This window comes from Chelon labrosus, assembly GCF_963514085.1.
Source record: "Chelon labrosus genome assembly, chromosome: 24".
NCBI classification, from domain to species: domain Eukaryota; kingdom Metazoa; phylum Chordata; class Actinopteri; order Mugiliformes; family Mugilidae; genus Chelon; species Chelon labrosus.
Genome location: NC_140357.1, coordinates 6,141,346 through 6,165,605, shown reverse-complemented (window position 1 = coordinate 6,165,605; position 24,260 = coordinate 6,141,346). Strand labels below are relative to the sequence as shown.

The 24,260-nt window shown below is 41.0% G+C and overlaps 1 protein-coding gene across 1 annotated transcript in view; it reads left to right on the top strand.

Moving 5' to 3' along the window:
• The window catches only part of LOC311509275 (FERM and PDZ domain-containing protein 4-like), a 39,689-nt gene that overhangs the window by 3,378 nt on the left and 12,051 nt on the right, over positions 1 to 24,260 (top strand). The window contains exons 2-7 of the mRNA XM_084574402.1: positions 14,787 to 14,909; positions 19,125 to 19,276; positions 20,327 to 20,429; positions 21,371 to 21,416; positions 22,397 to 22,501; positions 22,723 to 22,830. Of these exons, the coding sequence (XP_084430528.1) occupies positions 14,787 to 14,909; positions 19,125 to 19,276; positions 20,327 to 20,429; positions 21,371 to 21,416; positions 22,397 to 22,501; positions 22,723 to 22,830 (637 nt within the window). The remainder of the gene's footprint in view (positions 1 to 14,786; positions 14,910 to 19,124; positions 19,277 to 20,326; positions 20,430 to 21,370; positions 21,417 to 22,396; positions 22,502 to 22,722; positions 22,831 to 24,260) is intronic.

Genomic DNA, 24,260 nt, shown 5'->3' with positions numbered 1-24,260 from the left:
ACCAGAATTAAGACTGCGAAGTACATTTGTTAGGAAAAGCTTGAACGTACCAGCCAAAGCTGCTGAGAAGTCCTTGCATTCTGAGTCAAATGGACTATTTTATCTTTCTATACAGTAAATCTGTCAGTGCTACCTTTTGATCAAAAACGTCCAGTATTCAGTCCATGCATGTGTGTGTGTGAGTACCATAGACATAAACATGTCCAAACGCATCATTTAACAGCACCCTGAATGTCTCTAAAATGTTTATCAGCCAGTTGTATTCACCTATAAATTTGCGACACGTGGTGCAGGTTGTCATGTTGCTTCATACGTGTCAAAACATGTATATCAAAGACAGAAGAGGGGGAAAAAATAACACGAGCTACAGAGCAACCGCCCCCCACTACGTATCTCTCTTTCTCCCTCTCTGCCCGTTAACCTTAAAGTTGCGCGATTTTCTTGATTTGACTCTGGATAATCCTCCTAAGGGATTTGGTTGGTGATCACTGCAGGGAGGGGGCTGGCGGGGTGAACACACTGCTGGCTATTTCATTCAGTATGTGAAATTGTTTCACACATCTCTCTCTCTCCCTTCCTTCCTCCCTCCCTCCCTCACCTATCTGTCTGCTTTATATGGCAGCACATCCATCCACTCATCTGTGTACTGGCCCTGCTCGTAATTTAAACCAGACGCAGTCTGCTTCATGGGCGATTCATCTTTCAAACTGAGACTGATGTGGTTTTTGACTGTGTCAGCGTGTTGAAATACTTGAAGACATGTTTTGTTTATACGTTTGCTTAAAGGATGATGACATGTTTTACCTTTAAGTGGAAAGCTACAGTAGCAAGTTTAATTTCATTCTGGTCTAACACACATTTCTTATCCTCCAGTGGTTATTTGATGGAAGATACCAGCTCTGAAATGAAATGCTTTAATCAGTTCTGCATTCTTAGCAGTGTTTTCTCCGGGGATTCATTTCCTGGTGAACACTAATATTCTGTTATGTTATGATTACAGCATTTTACTGCCCATAATTTAACTAATTTCTCACAACAGATAGTGCTGAAAGACTGTAGTGATGCGCTTCAGCTTCCTCTCCCCTTTGACGTGAGCCCAAATTTGATCAATTATGCAAATGAGGCAAAGCCCATTTTGTTTTTTCCGCTCGGCTCAGAACTTCCTTCCCTCGTCTCTGCTCCGCGAAAACAAATAGCTCTCAGAGCGAGCATCATCTCCCAATTAATCTTCCATTCTCAGACCGCAAGCACGCTGAAATCCAGAGAGAATGTGCCAGCTGATCAACGATGCAAAAAGTGACATTCTCATTGAATTTCTGCCCTGGGGAGTTCACGTGTTCTGGAAACGTAACGAGAATGTGACGCATGCAGCATGTGGTTCTCGCTTGTTAGCGTTTTCATGTCTGATGTATTCTGCATGGAAGCCTTGATTAGGAGGCAACGCTGCTTGGTTAATTATTTAAGGACACATATATTCAGAGGCTTTTGCTGTATCAATGGATGAATGCCTTGATGCAGCCATACTGTGACTGCAGACTTTTATTTCAAAGTGCTTCTATTTTGCTGAGACATCCTTCTCCTTTCCTCAGTGCCAATTACAAGAAGACATGTACTTGTGTTTGGCCTGAGGCTGAACTCATAAGAATCACTGAGAACAAAGGCAACAAAACCACCTGTGTATCCCATGGTGATTTACACAAGTCAGTGATCTCCTGCCTGATGTTAAAACTCGTTTGGAAGTGCAGTATACACTATGTATCACGATACGGTACGGTACTAAAAGGGACAATATGATACAATGCGGTACGATATGAATTATATATATATATATATATATATATATAATTCTGATGACAATTTTACATAAAATCAAACTTTTGGCTCACATTTATTTTATTTCTTGCCATTTATGTAACATCAGCGTGATGTTGCCAGGTGGCACGCACGGACTCCAGGAAGTTACAATATATCTGGCCAAGAAATACTTCATAACACATTCCCCTCTTTAAAACCACAGCTAGTCCTTTATAGACTTTGGTTTGTGTAGGGATTAACCAAGAGTTAATTACTAAGTGTTAGTGGGATTGTTTCCCTTTGATCACAGACAGTCTAATCGTTTACTTTCAGTTGTTGTGCTAATCTAAGATTACCATTTGACATGAAGATTTCTAACTCTTTGCAAAAAAATAGGTGTCCCTAAAGGCTGAAATGTTCTTTTAAAAATGATTTAGTGCTTGTGCATAAGAAGTATGCGTAATCAAATGTGAAACGTATGATAAAGCTGTTGCAGGAAGGTGTGACTAGATATTTTTATATGTATGTGTAGGGTTTGAAACTTAAAAATCATTTCTTGTTTTTATTTATCTTCTTGCATTTAATATTCATGTCTCAAGGTACCGTGCTTTTGCCCTCCACTGTCCGAACCACTTACTCTTTGAGTTGCTGTTTTTCCTTTTTCAGATAGATGTTCATGGAAGCGTACTGCAAGAAAAACACCCAGGACACATGGATGATTTTGCGTGTTCCCTTTATATGAAAAATTTTACTGAAAGTGTCCAAAACTACACAACCACTAGAAAACTGTCACGTAAAATAACCGCAGTTCGTATATGAAGGTGTCTCACGGACACAAGCAGCTTATACATGTCTCTGAGTGCATATTCAATAATTGATCGCTTTAGCTCGGTTTTACTACATACACTGAGCCATTCTGTTGTTGTAGGACGGAGGGAAAGTTAAAAATATCGTCAGCGTCTTACATTTTAAATGGTCTCTCTGTCTTTTACTCTTCCTGGTGATACGGGAGACAACTGCAACAGTGAAAAAACAGCTCAGTGAAAGAAATGAATCAAACAGGACAAGAAGAAATGTGAGATTAATTGGTGTTTGTCATTTAACTTTAATGGCAGTTGTTCAAGCACGTCGTTCCATCGAGTGTTACATTAGTTGACTGTTATAATAAAGTAAATTGTATGATTCGTGCATGCATGTCCAGGGGTCTGAGAAAGCGTGAAAGTTAATAAAGAAAATAGGGACACAGAGCTGATGGATGAGCCCACACTAAATTCATCCAGTTGTTTGTTTGCTTATGCATGTGCTTGCTAAAGAGGCTAGTGGAGCTAGTGGATTATTTCTGCTCCAAATACCGTCACATAATACTTAAGTGCCCGTGTGTATTCCCAGAGCCATGCTGTCACACACACACACACATCAAATGTACTGTAAACCTACGGTACAGTACTCGCACATGTACAGGGGGACGCTTCCATCGGCTCACACTTTTAACTCTGATGTGGTTTATGTGCTGTTGATGTGCAAACATGTTGTCAAGGACGCTAAAAACATTCCCCACGGAAGTGAGCATGGCCATTACTTCTCCTAATTGGGTTGAAATGAATTGAGTAATACAGTTTAAAGTAAATTGAATAATCAGATCACCCATGATTGCCTGACTGTATAAGTTAAAAAATAAAATAAAACAGTTCTGGGCAACATTTTTTTTTTAGGTCTCAGAGCAAATTGGCAGACAGGAAATTCCACAAGGTTTAAAATGATTGACACCAGAAAGACACCAGAAAGACCTTGGATGCAAACTGTCAGCAAAGCAATATGCCTTTTTTTGTCAGTAAACAATCTAAATTTTTCGTGCAAAGCTGAATTAACCAGCTGGAGCACACCTGTAAAGCATTTTAGGGCACGTGGGTGCAGGAACGTGCACAGACTGTGCATTTAAAACCACAGACTGTAAAAACAAAGAAATGGACGCAACAACTGCAATGTCATGTGCTGGTTTGTGATTCACTTTTTGAAAGCGTTAATTTTGCCATTTTGGCAGTCGCCATCTTGTTTGGAGGCAGAAGTGGTCATTTACGGGGCTGGATTGGGACCTGGAGAGGAGTGAGGGAGTTGAGTTATTGTTTTGCTTCCTGTGCTGTGCATCATCTTTATATGTGGCATACGCTATCCTGCTGCACTTTTTAATTTGTGTTTTTTTAATTTTTTTTTTATTTTGCATTAAGCACGCTCTGGCGAAGAGATTTTCTTCGTGACATTATGATTCAAGAAGCAAGTCTGGAGCATAAGTGTTTCTCATTCCTCCTAATGATAACCATTCTCCTGTGTAATCTTATTTAGCCGGCGTTTAGCGATGCTTGTTCTGCTGTGGTATTTTTAGCCCATGGAATTATGCTTCAGTGTTGGGTGCAGATGTTCCAGTCACGTCTTATGTCCTCACCCTGTATGTGTTTTGACACGGACCGAATGCAGCCAGTGATAAATGAGTCCATTTAACAACGTATATCTGCCTGTTCTGCAGCTATGGATTCTTTTACAAGCAGATGTCCATGTACACACACTGTGCTCAGGCTTTAACCTTTCCAATTGACTTGGTCCAAATAGACGGCGCCAGTCAATGACTTGATTGTCATTACATCACGCGAGTACAGTCAGCCAACCAGAAACAAAGTGATAATAAAACTCCCCAAAGGCATGATCTCAGTTAAAGTACTGCTCCCCGGTCCAGACATGAATAGACATAAAGGCTCTGACACAGAAAGCAAACTTGACTTTTGAAAGACTGATAACAAGTAATAATATGCAATGAATAGAATGCATTTCCTCTGCAGGAACTCTTTCCTATGAAACCAGGAACTTATAGAGGTACCCAAAAAGTACCTCCTTGTTGAATATTTGTGATTTCTCGAGCTGCACTTGCAGGATTTTATTTCAGCCAGGGTCTCGGTCATCTCAAGGCCCATCTCTGCAATCGCTCGTAAAATCTGTTTGATAACTTACTGCTCTATTTTTTTCATCTTAAACTCACTGACTCCATTTACCAGACACTGAATCAGAGTGAAACTTTGGGTGGAAACCTAAGCTACAAGTTGGCCGATTGCACTTTTGTCTAAATTGTGAATGTTTATATATGCAGTAAAGGAGGAAATATATGCCCTGGGTTTTTTGGTCAGAGACCATAAGGAGACTGGTGAATAATTGGCTTTGACTTTTTCTGGGCATCCATTCTCTTATCGTAGTCTTTAACCTGCACCTGAGAGCTTATTTTTGGATCTAGCCAAAATGTGGAAGTTGCAATGGAAAGGATGTTTCTCATTATCCGTTTTACTTTTTCTCCTCCAGCTGAAAAACTTTTATTTGACACATGTAATAAAGTCACAGGAATTTATTGGCTTAATATATGCTGAGGCTTTGCCACTTGTATTTACTGCAGACAAACGGTGGTGCATTATGTTGTCTACTCCATCACTGTGGGGTTTTGCCCTCTGTGAGTTCAAGTGTTGTTCTAGTGAAGGTTTTGACTGAATGTAAAAGTCATTGATTCAACAACAGCAGCATAAATATAATTCAAACAATCATCCGTTAAAAAAAAAAAACATAATTCACAACTTGCTCCGCTGCCCTTTCCTGCCCGTTTATTCCACTGGGCTTTATGTGACATTTACAAAGAATCAATGGGGTGTTGTGTCGCGGGCTGCTCCACAGAGATACACTGCTGCGCCGCAAAGGTTGAAAAGCAGCACTGTGAAGTGTTTCTGGTCCGCTGCCGATACAGATACAGTGGGAACTATCAGCATGTCATGCAGTGACAAATTGCGAAAGCAACTACAAGCAGGAAAACATATTCTAGTTTGACTTTATCACCTTTATCCTGCCCTGATACAATTGAAGGCTTTTTTTTTCATCTGCCATTATTTTTTCTTGTTCTTGTTTTTGTGTTTTGCCCTTATAGCTCCTTTAACTGTGAATTAGGAAGTGATTATTTATGTATTTCAGTGTTACACACTGCTTAGACTGACGGGGTATTAAGTCAAAAACAATATGAAATTGTCAGATCATGTAAAGATAATCTGAGATCTAAAGCAAAACTGTTTATTATCACGTTATGACCAGGCTGTAACTACAGGCTGAGATCGTAGAGCTTTTTTTGTTTTGACTGAATATCGCCCGGAAGGCCCTAAAAGCCGGATGCTTTAAATAACTACAACAGATGAATCGGTAGCAACAAAAACAAAAATATGAACACTTTTATCGACTGGACCCTCAGGAAAGAACATGAAGTTTATGGCTTTTTCAATACAGGAAGCCCAGGTGAGCTTTCAGCGCCTCTTTCTTTTATAGACTTTGGATTCCAGTGCTTGGCTTGCTACCAGCCTCCCCTCCAGAAGGTGATCCATACTTGCATAATTAATCTCCCATCAGTCCTTTAATGTAAAACTATCCTTTATTATACATCTATTTAATTGATGCTGTTTTTCTGGTTTATGTTCAGCCACCCACTGGGATCTGTTATCTTATAAATAAACATGCTTGTCACTGCACCGGCTGTCCTCCAACCAAACCTTTGTCCTTGTAGGAATGAGAAGTGTCGAGTTAACTTGTTTAATACCATTTGCGGTGGCGTTACTGTCACTGGGCAGAGATCTCCGTGTGTGTCTTGCTACGGCCTGTGAAAGAGAGAGAGAGGGGAGAGAAATGTAAAAAGAAAGAAAATGATAAAGATGTTTAAAGGTGTTTACTAAGACTGCTGTCAATTTGAGGTGATACTAGTGCCCTGTGTGTGGAGCCTTCATTGTTAAATGAAGCAGCGGTGGCTGGAGGTTTCACCCTGCCAGACAGCTGTGATTGATGCCGCTGACTCTGTATATATTGACATAACCCTGACACGTCTTTCTGCTTATACACTGCACGTGTGCGCTGACTTCAGTATTCGGAACAGGGCTGTGGAAAGCGAAGGGAGCTGTCCGTGGTCCTGAATTCAGCCTCCACAGAGCGGCTCCCTCCCTCGGCCGCTTTGATGCCTTTGTAAAGAGACGCGTTTTATGGCAAGCTTTTAATTGATTCCATCATCACACACACCGTTGGCATGTTTCCACACCAGTGAGTGTTTGCAAAGAGCTGAGTTTCATCTCCGGAGAATATAACAATCCCGCTAATCACCGCAAGTACATTTCAGCCTCTATTATGATCTCAGAGAGTGAGAGTTCATTTGCAGGGACTTAACTGCGCAAAGTGCAGTCCAGTGCAACGTGAGAAACGCAGCATTTACCCTCAACCATAAAATAGCAGAATAGCGGTCACATACTGTCTTTTGCAGTTAGTGCTGCTAGGCTATGGCTTTAAGGAGGGTTTGGATTCAGGATAGCCTGACAAGACAAACTCTAAACTATGTAAATAACACATTTTAACAAAAGATACAGATTGAACACCGAGCTCTTCCGTTCCTCTGAATCGCCGCAGATTGCTTTTCTGTGATTTATGTAGGAGGTGTGGTGTTGTGCTCGCTCGACAGAAGCTTTGTTGGAAAATGGTGGCATCAGCTCTCTGTGTCAGACCATGAAGGGATGTCCATGGAAAACAGTGGCAGAAAAACTGCACATGATGGTGGAGGTGAGGCTGATCCAGGTTTTATGTTGTTGTATCTGGTTAAGACTTAGTAAAGCTCATTGTATCTCTATTTGGAGCAGTTTTATACCCCGAAAGGATTAAATGAAAGTTAATGGTACAACACAGATAGTAACAATATAAATTTCTATTTGGACTTTTTTTTGGACTTAAACTTTCAGTTTCTGCAAGGATCTTTGGGGCAAGTTTAAGGCCTAATAAAACAAAGTAACAACTCTTGCAAACCGATATCTGATAATAAAGTGAAATGCAATGCCAGTTCAGAATGGTGAGCTCCAAAATCTTCCTAAATCCTGATCTTGAATGAGGTGTTTGGATAGTAAACATGAATCTTCGTTTGCTTTTAGATGTCTAGACAGATAAACAAGAATCATTTGAATTAATGGATTCATTAACCCTTCAGTTTAAGTAAATAAAATTGCACTTGTAATGCTTTTTCACTGAATTTGCATATCTTACTTTCAAGTGGTTTCCAAGCTTTTACTGCAAATGAGCAACTTTGTGAAACTCTTGCAGTTTTCTTTCTCTTTCTTTTTTTTCTATTCCATCATGCTTGTTAAGCAAACATCGACGTTCTGTAAGCTGTTCACAGAGCTAGCGGAGTGGGGCCTAATCTTCAAGGGGGGGGTTGCGTAAAAAGAAAAGTGTTTGTGCATGCGTGCTCGTGTGTAAAATGCACTGAGAGCCAAAGCATGTTGTTTTGAGATAGTACGGTTAAATAAAGCGAAGAGCGCTATCTCGGGCAACTTTTAACATCACGCCCCGATGTTTCATTTATGAACAGCGTGGAGAATGAGTGAGAGAAAAAAGCCGCAGAGTGGAATAAGAAAGGAGGAGAGAAGGCGTGGGTGTGTGGGGGAAGGAGGTCAGGCGATGGCTGGAGTCGACTTGCGAGGAGCTACTGTAAGTTCGCTTTCGTTGGAACATTAATGAGCATAATGAGGAAGAGGGAAGGAGCTCCATTAGCAAACCAATTAAGAAATTTCAAGTGACAGATCAATGTCAGGATGGACGATCCTGTTCTACTGACAGCCGCACAAATCCATCTAATTCCAATGAGATGCTATATATATATATATATAACTCCAAACACGCTATCTTTGACAAGGCTGACCTTAACTTTGAGTGATTGGAGGTTGGATTAAAACGATTTAAAAAGTTGAACTCACTGATACAGAACCAGATTTCATTTTCTGCTTTTCAAAAACCTTTTTAAACACTTAGTGCCACTATTGAGCAAACGCCGGCATCCTGCTGTTAAGGATCAATTGGATCGTGGAAATTGGTCATCTTCTAATGTGTGATTCCAGTATTGCTAGGCCTATAACCCATATTCCGACTTTTCACAAAAATAAAACAATAAAACTCGTCAACTCGTCACCAAATCTTGGGTTTTTGTCTGGGTGTTTTCTTAGAGAACGGATGGATGGCCTAAGTAGATGATATATCTTGCTTTGCTTGCAGTGTTTGTTTTTTTTTCTGCTTAAACTGTCGAGCTATGATTTCCCAGGGATTCATCACACAATCTGACACGCTTCAAAATTTACAGCGACCGGCGTAACACAGATTGTACCCATGATTTTATTCCACGCTGCTCACTTGCACAGTGAAAAATGCAGTGAACCTGTAAGCTCTTATCTCAGTCTGTATGGACTATAAGCCTCTCTCTCTCTCTCTCTCTCTCTCTCTCACTCTTTGTTCTTTATTCCTATGGAAACTTTAAACCAGAACCCGAGAAAGTCGGTCAGCTACACCACTCATTCTGTTCTATGGGACCTTTAAACCAGCTCTTCATGGAGCCTCCCGCTGAGTTTAAAGACAAATTCAAGAAATATGCACGGTTAGAGTTACTTAAGGCTAGTCGTGAAGTTTTGCAGGAAGTATTTTGTTCTTTTAGTTCTTCATTATTTGACTTTGTGTGTTTAAAATCAACTCTTTCTCTTTACATCTCTTCTCGAGTCCGTTGAGCTGAAATACCTTTCATTGGAGTAGATTTTCCCAAAGCACTCAAGTCATTACATCAGCCCATAAAGGCAGACTGAGATGTCGTGTTAAAGTCTTAGGCAACTGAGAGAGAAGTGACCCTAGGCTTAATTTACATTTTTCATGTATATTTCACACCGCTCCACCTAACCACTTAACCTACACATGCTTGTATTCTGAGAGGGATCCTCGGCTCCAGCAGCATTCAGGACTCTCAGCGGCTGAGCTTGTTAAAAAGGAGGGAAATAAGTCTTCCATAGAATTCAGCTCGATCTTAAATTACCCCAGTTGTTCTGTAGAGTGTAAAGTGGTCAGAATTGGCAGGGAGGCTCAAGCTGGGGGAGATGGGTTTTTACTCTACTAGCTGCAATAAGTATTGTCATAATGTAGGCTAAAGCATCTAGGGAGAGCTCTTTTCGCCTTTTGTGCAAATTCAGTCAGTCTGGATAAAGATCTTGAGGGGTTTTGCAGGATTTAATGTTTTCTGTGTGTGGTCCATTCAAAAAAAAAAAAAGGGAGGTCAAACTAAATTAATTTCACTCCCGGCAGTAATAAAGAGCTAGGCCATGAGCAGACACAGTCCTTCAAATGGACTGGAGCTTTGAAACGCTGGTGCTTCTTTAGATTAGAATTCAGCTGATTCAAAGTCTGCAGAAATTGCTTGGTGACTCAGATCACTCCTGCTCATTCCTCCTTGTACTCCTTTGACCAGATTGTCACACATGGGGCTTGTTAGGGTGGCAGGGACCAGCGATCTGAACTAGAAGCTCGTCACTTATCAGGTCAAATAGGAAAACTCAGAGCCCTGTAAGATCCCAGACACATTTCTAGGAACGTTTGTCATGGAATTTAAGGTTTCACCTGCAAAGATTAGCCAGATTACTTTGATTAAAAAGCTCAAACTTTAACTGAATTCAGACCCTTGTACCTGCAGTGGAAATGCACAAAACACTTTCAAAATTGCCCTAGTCTTTGGTTGTATAAACAGGATATGTGAAATACAATATCAATAAAATCACAAAATGCCAGATTTTAAGGTAATTCCTTCAAATGTCTTGAGAACCCGCTGCAGTCCCTCTGTGTATTTTGGCTGCCTGAGCTGCTTCTGTCTCTTTGCGTATCCCCAGACTGACTCCATGATATTCATCAGGGCTCTGTGGGGGCCACACCATCTGCTGAAGGACGCCTTGTTCTTTTTTGTCGCTGAAAATACTTGTTTCTGACTGTATGTTTGTGTTGCCGTCATGCTGCAGAATAAACGCGGCGCTCATCATCCTGCTCTCTGATGGTATTAGCATTACGGACTCTTCAAGCTTTTATTTTATGGACATAATCACGTTATACCATTAATACAGGGGACTTAACTATTTGTGGGAAAGTTAGGCTGCCTGTAATTCCCCTCAAAGCAGCCAACAATATATAACAAAAAATCCTCCTGACCACACCATGCTGTGTGAAAAACACAGCACCTATCATGAGACCTACATTATTTCTAGTGACTCCTGAGTTTTAGAGTTCTCTATGAATGACACAACAATCAAATTTATGGATGAAAAAAAGAGGGATTATAATCCACTTTGGTGGACTCTTACATGTAAGCCACACGTGTGTATGTGGAACCATAGATATTACGGTGGCTCAGCCCTGTGATGGATTACTTCACTGGACGGTAACAATCCAATTCAAAGATGTAGTACACGAGAAATGAAGCATTTGCTGAGATGCACCCAGGGCACAGTGTGTTTGGAGCCGTGCATTCTTGCTGACTGGAGCATGTAGCCGAGTATGAGGTCCGTGCCAGCTGGCATGAGTGATTCCTGTTAAGGTTTGACATATGATGCAGCAAAAAAGCAGCCTGGCTAACCTCAGTTACCACCGTCTTTGTTACTAAATATGCATTTATTCATCCTGTGTGCGAATATATACACATACAACAACAAGGCTGACTCTGAAACTGTCATGCACACTGGCTGATGTTATGTAAGCGTGTGCATTGTTGTGCAGTACATCACTGTGGTCCACCCCCTGGTGTTTCAAACAAGCTAAAGAAAAGATGGACAGGGTCAATATCTGTAATGACAGTCTATGAAGAAGCAGCCTTGACAAATCAATAGCAAGGGGAGGTTTTGAGGGGGAAGACAGCACCGGTGCTGTAATTAAATCTAAAACACTCAAGTATATGTGGTTTACTTAAAGCTAAATTGCAATAAACTGATTGTTTTCTATAAGATGACCTCCTCTGCTAGTTGCACATTTAACTTCAGTTGTTCTATTGCTTGGTAATTTCTCAGTCCACCCTCTCCACAATATTGAAGATGTCATAGTTTCCATTGAATTAATCTAAAGGGCTTTGGTTATCTAGAAGCATTTCCTCTAGTGCCACCAGGAGGTCAACATTTTTGGGGAGAATGATGTCTGCAAATGTCTTGAAAACATCTCCCTCAGACATAATACACATTACACGGAAAATGCTTACCATCTGCTGAAAAATGTTCTTCCGTGGCAATGACAACTTTAAAGGCAGTGTGTGCTGTGAATTTGAGCAGCAGTGTGAATGACGGAGAGAAATTGAACCTTTGAGATGAAGTTTTTAGAAGAACGTGAATTGATCAGTATGAAAGAAAGGACTCTGGAGTCGATACACTGTCCTTTTCGGCAAAGGCAACCCTAAGAACAAAGCAAGCTGCGGCTTCTTTTGAATGCATATTGGTTTGCTGGTGTGTCGAAGGAAAGCGTTTCAAAGAAGGGAACAGGAGGAAAGGCACTGAGTTTGTGCCACTTCGGTCGGGCGGAAGCTCTGCCGCGCAGTTTGTCGAGAAGACAGCTTCCAGGACAACAAGGCAGGAGTTACATTTCTAGCGACAGCAGTTGGTGTTGTGATGTGTCAGAGTTTGTATGTTTCTCCGCAGAGAAATTGTTTGCATTTTAGGAAAGTACACAGAAGAGGGAAGGGTTTAAACTCAGAAACTCTTGTTGTGGATTTATTGCCATGGCATTGTGTGCAGACATTCATAGCCCCAAAAAGATGATAAGTGCAGAGTTCAGGATGCAGATTTATTTTACACCCTAGGTACGGCATAGTTGCATACCCTATGGTGCGTGCACATCCCTAGAAATCTACTGCAACAACATTTCATATGTACACAATCACATCTTTGATTGCTCTTCCTGGTAGTATTGCATTTCCTCCTGAGCATCTCTAGCATCTAAACGGAGGAGATCATGATGGATCTGGAGGTAATTAATAATAGACGACTAACCAAACTGTCAAATCTACCTGCCAAGATCAGAAAATATGAGAACAAATGTTTCTCAATTTTTCTGCTTCACTTGGTTCAATGGTCTGACACACCATCAACTCCAATGTTTTCTCTCTTTTCTGAGTTCTAGCCTCAGTAAAAGTAACTGCGGTTCAGCATTTATTAGTTCAAAATGCATCATAATCCACTCAGTTCCAGTCGCATTGTCTGAAATAAAGCAGCCAGTCTTAAAGAAACTCAACACTGTAGCTAAGATATGCTCATATACAGTATAAATGGCTCACTTCTGTTTTACCAGCAGTATTGTTTTGGCCTTTTCTATCTCATTCTCGCAAATAAATAAAAACTAAAAGTGATGAGTGAAACGGCAATGCAAACCAGGTGAACTCTATCGGTTTCCCACTTCCTCTAGTGAGATTCCAGTTCAGCGCTGTTTCCATACTCTCTGTTGGTCTCTGAAAATCCTCTTACTACACACACATCCTCGCATATAGATGCACAGTTGCCCACACTCACACACAGAAATACTCACGCGCACACACACAGCGTGGATTTGTTTTTCTCTGTGATGAGAGGGATTATGGGATAAAGGAGGCGAGGCCACCCCAGTTTAGTTCAGTTTGGACCAGAGCTACTCTCAGCAGCAGCAGCAGCAGCAGCAGCAGCAGCAGCAGCAGCAGCAGCACAATGACAAATACAGATGAATGTCTGGCTGCACACTGGAGATCTGCACAGCTATTGCCACTGTATATTTTGAGCACGAGGGCCTCGGATCAGGATTCTGAAGTGGCGGTAGATCTGTATTCCTTTCGGATGACTGAAGATCAGCAGGAACACGAGCATCCAAATGAAATCCGTGGACGGCATCAGAATAGGAAGGAGTCACTCAAGAAGCACAGCAGTGGTGAAATGGATCTGTTGCTTCTAAGGAGACCGTGATTTTTATTTATTTTTGTTTTGCTTTGATGCATTTACTTTTTTTTTTTTTTGGTAATGGAAGCATGGAAAAAATATCACCAATTTTCCTTCTGCTTTAGTTAAGCTTGCTGTACACTCTATATCTCAAGACAATTTTCTTATTCACAAATTCAAGCTATGACATGACTGACTGACTGATGTATTCAACCCATCGACAGCACAATATGGGAACTGACCAGCTGGACTATTATGGAGATGACGTCCTTATCTAGTATGCTTTTTCACTTTCTTTAAAAATTAGTATCTTGTAATTTAAAGAAAACCCTGTAGGTATGCATCAGCCAGCAGTCACAGGCATTAACCACATGGTTTATAGCAGTTAGAGGAAGCGCGCTCTAAATAAAATAAATTAAACATGGGAGTGAAGCTCCACAATCTCAAATTTAGCTGCATTCCTCTGGCTTGATGATCTTTTATTGCTCCTGTGATCATTTCTGTGGATAGTTATGGGGGTGGATGCTTTATGGCCTGTGCAAGAGGCTCCTCACTGGAGGACGTGAGACACTGGGGACCCAGCACACTTGATTCATGTGGACGATACACCCAATTCTCATTATAGGATGAACTTTTTATTTTTTTTGCATAATTCACCTTGAGGTGCCGCAGTGGAGCATCTCCCATCTCTTCCCTGTGTCTCTATCCATTCCCATCCTCCTGAAATCCTCAGTGACATTGTTACCGAATTCAGCAATAAGCCAATCAGCTGTCACATCGGTACGCTCCCTCTCTGCATGCGTACAATTTTGCAGAGTGGCTACCACTGTGCGGCTCGCGCAGGCAGCCATCGATTGCCTATCTACGGGCCGATGGGCTGCTATGTGACTGCGGTCGATTGCACTAAGCAGTGCTTTCTCACACTGCAAACCACGCTGAGAGACATGAAGTCCCGCTAATTGGACTGAGAGGAACCTAACCAGAGGTGCACAAAGCATCTCTTATCCCGGGGATAGTCTGTCTAAACTGTCACCTCTGTTTACTGTTGTTTAATGCTTGTTTCCTTCACACAATCTGGGTCAAAGTTGCTTCACTATGGTCTTGAAAATTAGCATATCTACTCTTAGATAAAATGATTTGCTTTAATTATCTATTAAAATCTTGGTTACTTGCAATTATCAAAAGCTGATTTCTCTTTCCTCTATGTTTCAGCCATAAGAACAAAACGTCGGGCTGGCCTCCCCCTGGTCCTGGCTCCTGGGGTGGACTGCAGGGCCCCCCATACACCTGGGACAGCATGAACAACACCAGGGAGGCACGGGACTGCCTCACCAAGTATGTATGACAATGAACGCTGGCATCTAAGCAATCTATATATGTGCACTCGTGCAAAAACCCTTCGTCGTTTGTAACAATTTCATCTGTGTTTACATCATGGCAACCCACTGGAGAATTGTACTGTGGATAAATAACAATCACAGTCAATGATCTTAATAGGGTAGATTCTCATGGTTGACATTTTCTCACTGTAGATTATCATGACATGATCAAGCTTAAAGTGCCGTTCACACATATAAAAATTAAATATCCAATTCGATGTTCACAGACCGAGAAATTAACTACTTATTTTTAGTCACTTATTTATTTTTTATTTTTTTACCAGATGCTCTGAGCTTTTCTCTTTCAGTACATCCTCGTTCTAACTTGTTCACAAATCTCCTTCAAAGGCTTAGATCAACTTGCTTGAGCAGCACTGGAAGCGTCATTGTCTGAATATACAGTAGCCACGACGGGAGCTGGCCTGTCCTCATATCATTCGTTGTTTGCGGATCCGTTCAGTTCACGGTTCGTGAGCAGAATTAACTCTTTAACATGTTGATCCATGACACTGCCTGCGTGGCCATCAAATCAGGTTCCCTACGAGAACAGAAAATAGGAGAATAATCCGAGAATAATACCCTGACAAGTCAGGCCGAAACCAGATCTTGTTAGTAATCTGAGTGGATTTGGCTAGTTTGAGAGTGGTGGTTTTAGGTTGGATTAAATGGTTAAATTCAGCTTGATTATCAGTGCTCAGAGTTGGTAAGAGTACATTGAAGTCTACATGTAACCTTAAAATATACATATAGTGCATACGGATGGATGTAAATGTATGGCACTATGTGTTGTGTTTGTACAGTGTGAATAATTACCTAGTATGTAGCTCACAGTGTAAAGTGAATCCACTGTGTACAGTTAAATGTCACAGTGGAATACAAACTGATTTAAGTATGCATGACAGTGTGCAGATACAATATGCATGAAGCCCTGTGTACCATTCCCAAAGCCATCAGTTCGGTAGATTAAACCCCACTGAAGGAGCCGGTGGCGTGCGCATTGTTTCATCTGCAACTTTCTCCCCTCATGCACAAAAGGTAGCCACTGTTCCTGACAGTCTGCGTTCCATTGCTGCATGCAGCGCCTGTTTGTCATGCAGGAAGACATCATCTGCCGTGCAAACTCAGGACGCTTATGCACAACAAATCCAGCTACATTTAGAGACTGTGGGAAAAAAGCTCTTTGTGCACATCTCTGATTTCTTTTTCACCCCGAAACGCTTTTGTCTTTTCACTCTGGAATGATGTCATTTTATTACCACTGTAACATGCTGTCTGGAAGCGCCACCTGTCAACAGAAGACCTGTGGCTTGCTATGACATGCGCTGACAGGTTGCAGATGCATCCCACAGCCCATCCATCCCTCACACACAAACGCCTCAAGCGTACGCTCCTTAGCTGGAGTGCTCTGGAAAGAGTTGTGACAAAAGCCACAAACTCCAAATCAGCTTGACAAGTGTATACCATTGGTGGATACCAAGTATATTTAACTTTTTAGAGATGTTGTAGCAATATGTGCCTTATAAATACTGCTGACTTTTGAATTTGCAGCTATATTGGCGCAGCATTCTCCACTGACATCCAAATCCCTGTATCCTTTGAGGATGTACAGGTGGGCAACACTGATAAAATTCTCTAAAATATAATGCAGCATTTTCTCCACAACATTTATTTATTTATTTTCCACTGGAGTTGCAACTGAGAAGCTACACGACACACTGCTCAGGGGCAAGCGGGTCTGACTACTATAGATATACTGTAGGAGATTGATATCGTCACAGAAGTACATTCTATTTGCAAAAAACAAGTCATTGCTGAGTTTAACATTCAAATCAACATTTGGGTTTTGAACATGGCTGGAAGCCTCTTTATTGAACAAAGGGCGATGTTGTAGTCGTCATCACCGGTTATGGATTTTGGTTATGGTTAAATGATGGAAACTTCTACGGCTACGACTGCTGACACAAGACAAGAACCCGCGGCATGAGTGTGAATTTACGGGTTTGTGTGCTCTGCTCCTGTCTTCCATGACGAGCAGCAATACCAGGATTTGACCCTTTGTTGCCAGCTCCCCCCTGCCTGACCCCGTGACATCTTCGCTATGTCCTTCTGTGGGATTAAACCCCACCGACCCCGGCGGGGAAGATGAGCCGGCCTCACAGATTGAAACACGCTTCATTACAGGCAGCAGATTTAGTTTGCGATTTCTGCGCCGCATGTGCAATACAGATCAATGTGATAATGGGAGAGAGAATGAGAAAGGCAGAGAGGGTGAACAGAGGTGGGAATTGGGGCAGATATTCAGATTGATCCAGATTGGTTTCTAGCATCCTGGATGGTTGGAACATGTTTCATACAGAGGGAAGGTTTAGGCAAAGCTGCAGCTAGATTATCGTAATTTAACTAGATAAATATCAATGGATAAAGCCACTCAGGTCATAGAGGATGAGGCAGAAAAATCCACATGACCTCTTACATAGACAGTGGATGTGTGCAACAATAGAATGGACGCAGGGCAGGAAACAATAGACACCTTGTAAAGGACTTTATGTGCAGTGAGGAAGCAATGGCTGCCAGGGGAGCTTTCTAAGCTGTGAAGGAAGAAGGGAGGAAGAAATAGAGACAGAGAGAATCAGTTAACCCCACTGAAAGTGTATATCACCTCTTAATTAACAGGCACTCTGCATTTTCAGTGTCTCGGGCAGACAGACGGCTGAGGTTCAGCAAGCAGGAAGTAATTTAATGCAGTACATTTACATTTTAGTGGTGCTCTCACCCTGAGCGCAGTGACTTGCAACCAAAGGCAACCAAAAGGACGATGTGCAACTTCACCAATATTAACCTTTATTAAAGTTGAGCAAGAGGTAGGTGGCCATACAGAGCTGCCAACAGTTCTCATAAAAATCATTCATCAGGAAATTTGCCACCTTGTTATAGTGTCAGTACTTCAGAAAGAACAGAGACTTCTTCCAGGACTCGAGGCTGCAGAGAATAAAGAAAATTAGCAATTTGGGAAGACCAAAACGCAATGCTGCAATTTTTTTTTTTTCTTGCACCGGAAACTGGAAATGTCTTTATTGCTTCCCCTAGCCATGCATCACCATAGATATCGCTTTATCCACCCAAGCATGACGTTGGAAAGACAGGCCTCGGGGGTTCATGTCTTCACAGATAAAAATGGCGTCAATAAAACCGAAGAAACGGCCCAGAGCAGAGCATCAAACTTGCAAGTTACCTGGAAAAGATGTCTGTATATCCTGGAAATGTAACCGAAAAAGTGCACTTTAGTATTCAGACAATGGCAGACATTCTGATCACTGATTTTGGGCCTCTAACAGACAAGGTTTACATAGTTTTTGTGCATTGCTGCAGCACCTCAATGGCACAAGTAAGAAGTCAATCTGTGTCTGCTCTTTGGGTTAATGTCAACATATGGTTTCGCTGGTATAGATGCACCACACTAGAACGGCTAGTTCCAGAGGATTCAGGAAAGATCAGATCATTTAAACTGACATTAATTGAAAAAAGTGCAGAAGTGGAACAGTGTAGATCGTTATGACGTTAAGTGTAATCATCAGCTGCAGAAAAATACATATTTTTAGAGCACATATTAAATAGATGTACAACTTCTTGACACATTCAAAACTGAATAATTACGACTTGATTAAATGATCCGTGCACTTTTATCCTGAATCCTCTGCAGACTTTTATACAGCTCCAAGAGGCAAATTGGTTCCAGATTGCGAATCGGAGACATTTTATTACTTGCGGGACCTGTGCTCTCTTATATAAGTGGCTCTTAAAACTGAGCCAAAACTCTGATTTATGAACAGCTGACCGAACAGCTCAAATCGTTCATTCCGAGGTTTAATGTTATCTATCCGAGCTGAAAGTGTGTCTTCTGTAGGGGGGAATGCATCGACTGGCTTCTAATTTGCACTTAGTCATGTGCTCTGAGTAAGCCCTCTGTAACCAGCAGGTCATTACCAGCTACATGTCATCATGACGTGAAACTATCTGCTGACTCATTGTGCGTACGTCTCTTTGGATAAGTACGCTGCCTGCATTGAAAGTGAATTAAAGTGAAATGTTGGATGTCCTTGCGCTTTTTATTTGTTTGGCTACATAAACATTTCGCTTGAACTCTGCTCCTCTCGTCCTGTCTGTTCACCAGCCAAGTGTCCCAGAGCAACTCCCTGGAGGAGGTCCACCTGGATGGGTTCCCGCCCGCCCCTCGTCTGGTGGAGATGAGACGGGACCCCGTCTTGGGTTTTGGATTCGTGGCAGGCAGTGAAAAACCGGTGGTGGTCCGCTCTGTCACACCAGGTGGGTGTTGTGGGTGTTGGCTGTCTGTCACAGCGTTGCTTAAGTCAAAAGGTCCACAGAGATTGACTTTAAAGTTCAATCTTGAGACATTTTTTTTATTATACCTTGTCTTTGTGGGTGTTTTGACTCCCTTTTGTTGCTTTTCCTACCCAGCAGGCCTGACGCGACAAGTGCTTTGCCGTCAGTCACCTGTCAAATCATCACAAATCTCTTTAATATCAAATTGACTTTTCTGTCATAGTTCAGGACATGTTGTTTTCCCTTGGTCTTTGCCATGTAATAACACCACATCCTCACAATAGTATCATGCAAGAACATATGAAAATATACTATTAGTTCACAGTTAGCTTAAATATTAGCAGTGACAGGTACAATCACTGCACATCTAAGTTGTTCCTGTCACATATTAAACTTTTCTCCGTCTTTCGAATGAAGTACTGCATATATTTTCCCAAAGAAGAATAAATAGATCAGATTACAGTGAGCATTTTAAAGCAGCTTAGAGTCTGCGGTCTCTGGTAAGGTGTGATAATGCAACAAAAACACAAGAAAATAATATAACTAACAGAAAAAAGTAGAAAAGTAGAAACAACTGCCTTAAATCTGAGTGTGTACAGAACAGTTTTTTTTAGTTCTCACCATTTGAAGTCTGCTTATCAGCCCAAACAGTTGCCAATGTTATTGTTTACAAGGCAACCATGTAGATTGTTTGCATCTCCAGCATGTTATTACAAAAGTAAGTGGTATTGAACACATGCAAAATTAACAAATTAATGTTTTGTTTTGTGTTTTTATGGAAGTAAGTTGGTTGATTGGCTTATTTCCAAATTGCAGACACCGGTGAGCCGTCATCTCCATTGACTGCACACACACACACAGTGATTAAGCCTATCAATAGTCAATCAAGGCTGAATCTTAAGCAGACAATTGAGCTAATGAATATTCTATTTAAACCGACTGGCTAAGGAGGGGAATATACATGCTTGGAGTATTAATGCCCAAACCTATTACTTTGACCCTCTTTGCATATATTTGTGTGTGTGTGTGTAGGTGGTCCGTCAGAGGGGAAGCTGCTGCCAGGCGACGAGATCATCATGATCAACGATGAACCCGTCAGCTCTGCTCCTAGAGAACGAGTCATCGATCTCGTCAGGTAGATGCAGAAAACACACCTGTAACAGTTCAGCTGAGGTCAGTCAGGCAGTTCATAAAGAGATTCTAAAAAACAAAAATCATATAAGTGGCATAGGAGTGTCCAACCATCAGCAGTACAGAGGTTATACTTGCACTTTAATAACCCCTTCGGCTGTGTACAGTTAGCATGTAGTGCATGGTGTTCCTTGGGGTTGGCACATGTTGCTGGAGTCTTTTTATAGGCTGGATTAGGCAGAATGTTTAAAATCTCCAACTATTTTATGCCCCACTGCCATCACATTAGCTTTTTTTCTGTTTATTAGAGGTTGGCATGAAGGCTTATTACCACCACCACCTACCTGCACAGTTAACGTTGGTTACATATTGTAACCCTAGATTCTATGAGTATCTGCATAGTATGTAAAGTGGAATCAGGTGCAGTTGAATTGGACCTATTTACGAGTACATGAGCACAGTATCGAAGGTGAAAACATAAATGTTAGCAAGGATACATGCCACATTTGAACCACTTCTGAATTAAATGACTCAACTAAATGAACTTCTTATTCCAATTAAAGTAGTCTGTCTGCAAGTTCAACAGTAATCATAACAACAAGGCAACAACAAAGATGTAATTAACGCTTTCCACTTTACTGCTTACAGTCTGCTTAGTGATTAGTTAATACACACAAATACCCGTATAACACATATTCTGAATATGTATCGATAAGAAGAAAGAGCTTTGTTGTTTTACTTTGTGGGAAAATACGGTCACATATTTTTATATTAAATGGGAAATTAACGAGTCCATATGCATGCTTGCTTTCAATTTTAACTGTGAGTGCTGATTGCCAGAGGCAGCTCATTCCATTTCACTCAAGCTAATCCAGTCCCCGTTGTTTATCTTGCCATTGTTGTGGCGCTGTTGTGTTTTAATGATTTGCTGTCGTCTTGCTTCAGGAGCTGCAAAGAATCCATCATGTTGACTGTTGTCCAACCGTATCCTGTGAGTAGAGCTTGCAAATTCTTGTCAGATATATTCATCAAAAAAATGATGTTATGATTATAATCTATACACACTAGCAACTTTTGTTTGGATTCATATGTGATTGCATTTCAAGTGATTAATTGACTTTTGTCACAAATAACTGATGCTGTTTGTAATTCTTTTATTTTTATTATGGACGACAAACTTGACATAACTGACTGTTATATTATATTTGGGAGGCTACAGATTTGCAGCTTGTACCTACAGTTTTTTGGCAGATGAACCTCGCTAAGATTGATAAATCCCATAAAAAGACCAAAACCAGCTGACAGCAAGGTAGCCAAAGCCTTTTGCTAATTTCTGTCACAGATCTCTGATGTTCACCGCCTGCATATCCCAACCCTGGTTGTTCTTTCATCAGCATGAACTAAAGCTTTGTTTTATGATTGTTTCATCAGTTTGCTAACTGCTGTTTCCAGGGTCAAGAATGAACGTTTGAACTCGGCTTTTAAACCGACAAGAAATCCTTTAAGTGCTCACAATTAAATTACCAACATTCCCATGACAGCACCATTTGCTGATGGAGATCATGTGGTATGATCTGGGAGAGCTATTAAACAGAGCTTGAGATAAGAAAGTTTAGTCTGCTGCAGTTTTCAAGGTCATAAATAAAGTCATTTCTGCTGGTGTGCATCAGTCCAAGTCTTAAAATAGTGCGCAACAACTTCTGCTCCCTTGAGGCAGAGTTGCTACAGTTCCCAGCTGTTTTGAGGGATTATTAAACCTTTTTTAAAATAATAATATCTATGAATTTTAGTATTTTCCCTTGTGTTGCACCAGGGCTTGTTTTTTTATTCTTTTTCTCTGCATGTGTGCACTTATGTCTGTGCTTCTCTTTATCTCTTTCCCTCCATCTGTCTCTTTCTTCCTCTTCCCCTCCTCTCTCTCTCTCTCTCTCTCTCTTTCGGCCTGTCTCTTTTTGGACGGCTGCCTCTTAGTCCCCTAAATCAGCGTTCATCAGTGCAGCCAAAAAAGCCATGCTCAAGTCCAATCCGGTCAAAGTGCGCTTTGCTGAGGAGGTCATTATAAACGGCCAGGTTCCAGTCAGTACTACCGCACACACACACACACACACACATATATATATATGACCTATGTAGGCTTTGCCAGATGCTTTCCTCTTAAAGAAGTTCAGTGAAAGCAATATAAAAAACACAAAACTAAAATGAGTTATGACATGACACTTTTATGAATTCCATTCATGTATTAAACCAAGCGCAAATGCGCAGAAAATAAAAAGACTGTAACCATTTCTCCTCTGCAGAACCCGGTGAAGGACAACTCTCTTCTGTTCATGCCAAATGTCCTGAAGGTCTACCTGGAGAACGGGCAGACCAAGTCTTTTCGCTTCGACAGCAGTACCTCTATCAAGGTGTGTGTGTGTTCCACCCTTTAAGGCATTCTCCAGAAAATTAGCACTCGCTGCCGCATCTATAATTACAAAAGCAGAAAATCATTTAGAGTCCACACGAGTGTGTCCTGATACGCGCACACAGACCACGAAACACAGTCTGTTTGTGAGTTCCATTAGTTTGAGCACCTTATTTATGCAGTCAACGTGGCGAGGAGGAGCGGATTCTAATTTTTCGTCTTGTTGATTCTTATTCAGTTGCTATTTTCAGCGTGTGGCTCAGGAAACAAAACAGCTTTTATTTAGTCAGCTTCACTGCAAAGAACTGCATCTTAGGAAAGCTTTTAGTCAAATATTTAATAACGAAATCTTTTATTTTATCTTTCTGACCCTTCAAGTTGACACTCTGCATTAGATGTGTCTAATTGGAATCATTTGAATTCCACTCCAGCATTTTTTTAGACTGGATTTCAAATTGGAACATTATCTCTTTATGTTAGCTCTAACCCGAGCTAACCTGCAAAGCTACTAAGTGACTTGTAACAGTTATAACCCCCAGTTATATTAAGTTTATCGAGGAGGCTAACACATGCAGAGATCTCACCCTTCTGATCTCTGCACACTGTTACCGAGCTGCTGTATATACTGGAGATCTGTACTCATGAGCTGTACCTCATACAAATGTGATACAACCTAAGAGTCTGCTTAGTATTGAATGAAACTTGGAAAACAAACTGCATTATATGGACTTATCACAAAATAAGTTAAACTTGCAAGCCTAAATTGCGTAATTTTGCCCATGCATAGTGGTTTTGTATGAGCTACTTATTTATAGTCAGTGTATTAGCTGCACTAGATGTTGGTCTGACATCAATTTAAATTAATGCTATATTTAGAATATTAACATCACTATTTTTTGTACCAAGTATATAAGTCTATGCTCTCTTCAATGATACCAGGCTCCACTGAAAAAAAATACAAATTTTACTTCGTAGTACACAGGATTTCATTGTTACTGTGTGACCTTGGTTTGTTAAAATGTGAGTTTGGATCCTGCAACGCACATGTTCTGCGAGGTAAAATGACTGTTTTCGTCAGTGGAGTCTGGTGGCTTTCAAGAGGTCAATATCACGGTCTCTTGAAAGCCACCCGCTCTGACTCCCTACTGTAGGTCGTACACTGGCAATGGATAAGAATGCAGAGAAACCAAAGTATCCCTTTTAGTATAAAAAAATCAATATGCATGTACACTGAAAGGCAGTTGGCACTTTTTCCCAACCAGTTTCTTGCACAAAGGAAAGGTTAGCTTGAGAAATATAACACAACAAGAGAAAATCAATTGAGCTTTTCTATATGTGGAATTTATCATTACTGTTATTCATCACCCTTTGGTATCTGTTGGTGCACAAATTGCATTAACAACTATTTTTCTACGTTTTGTATTTTATAAT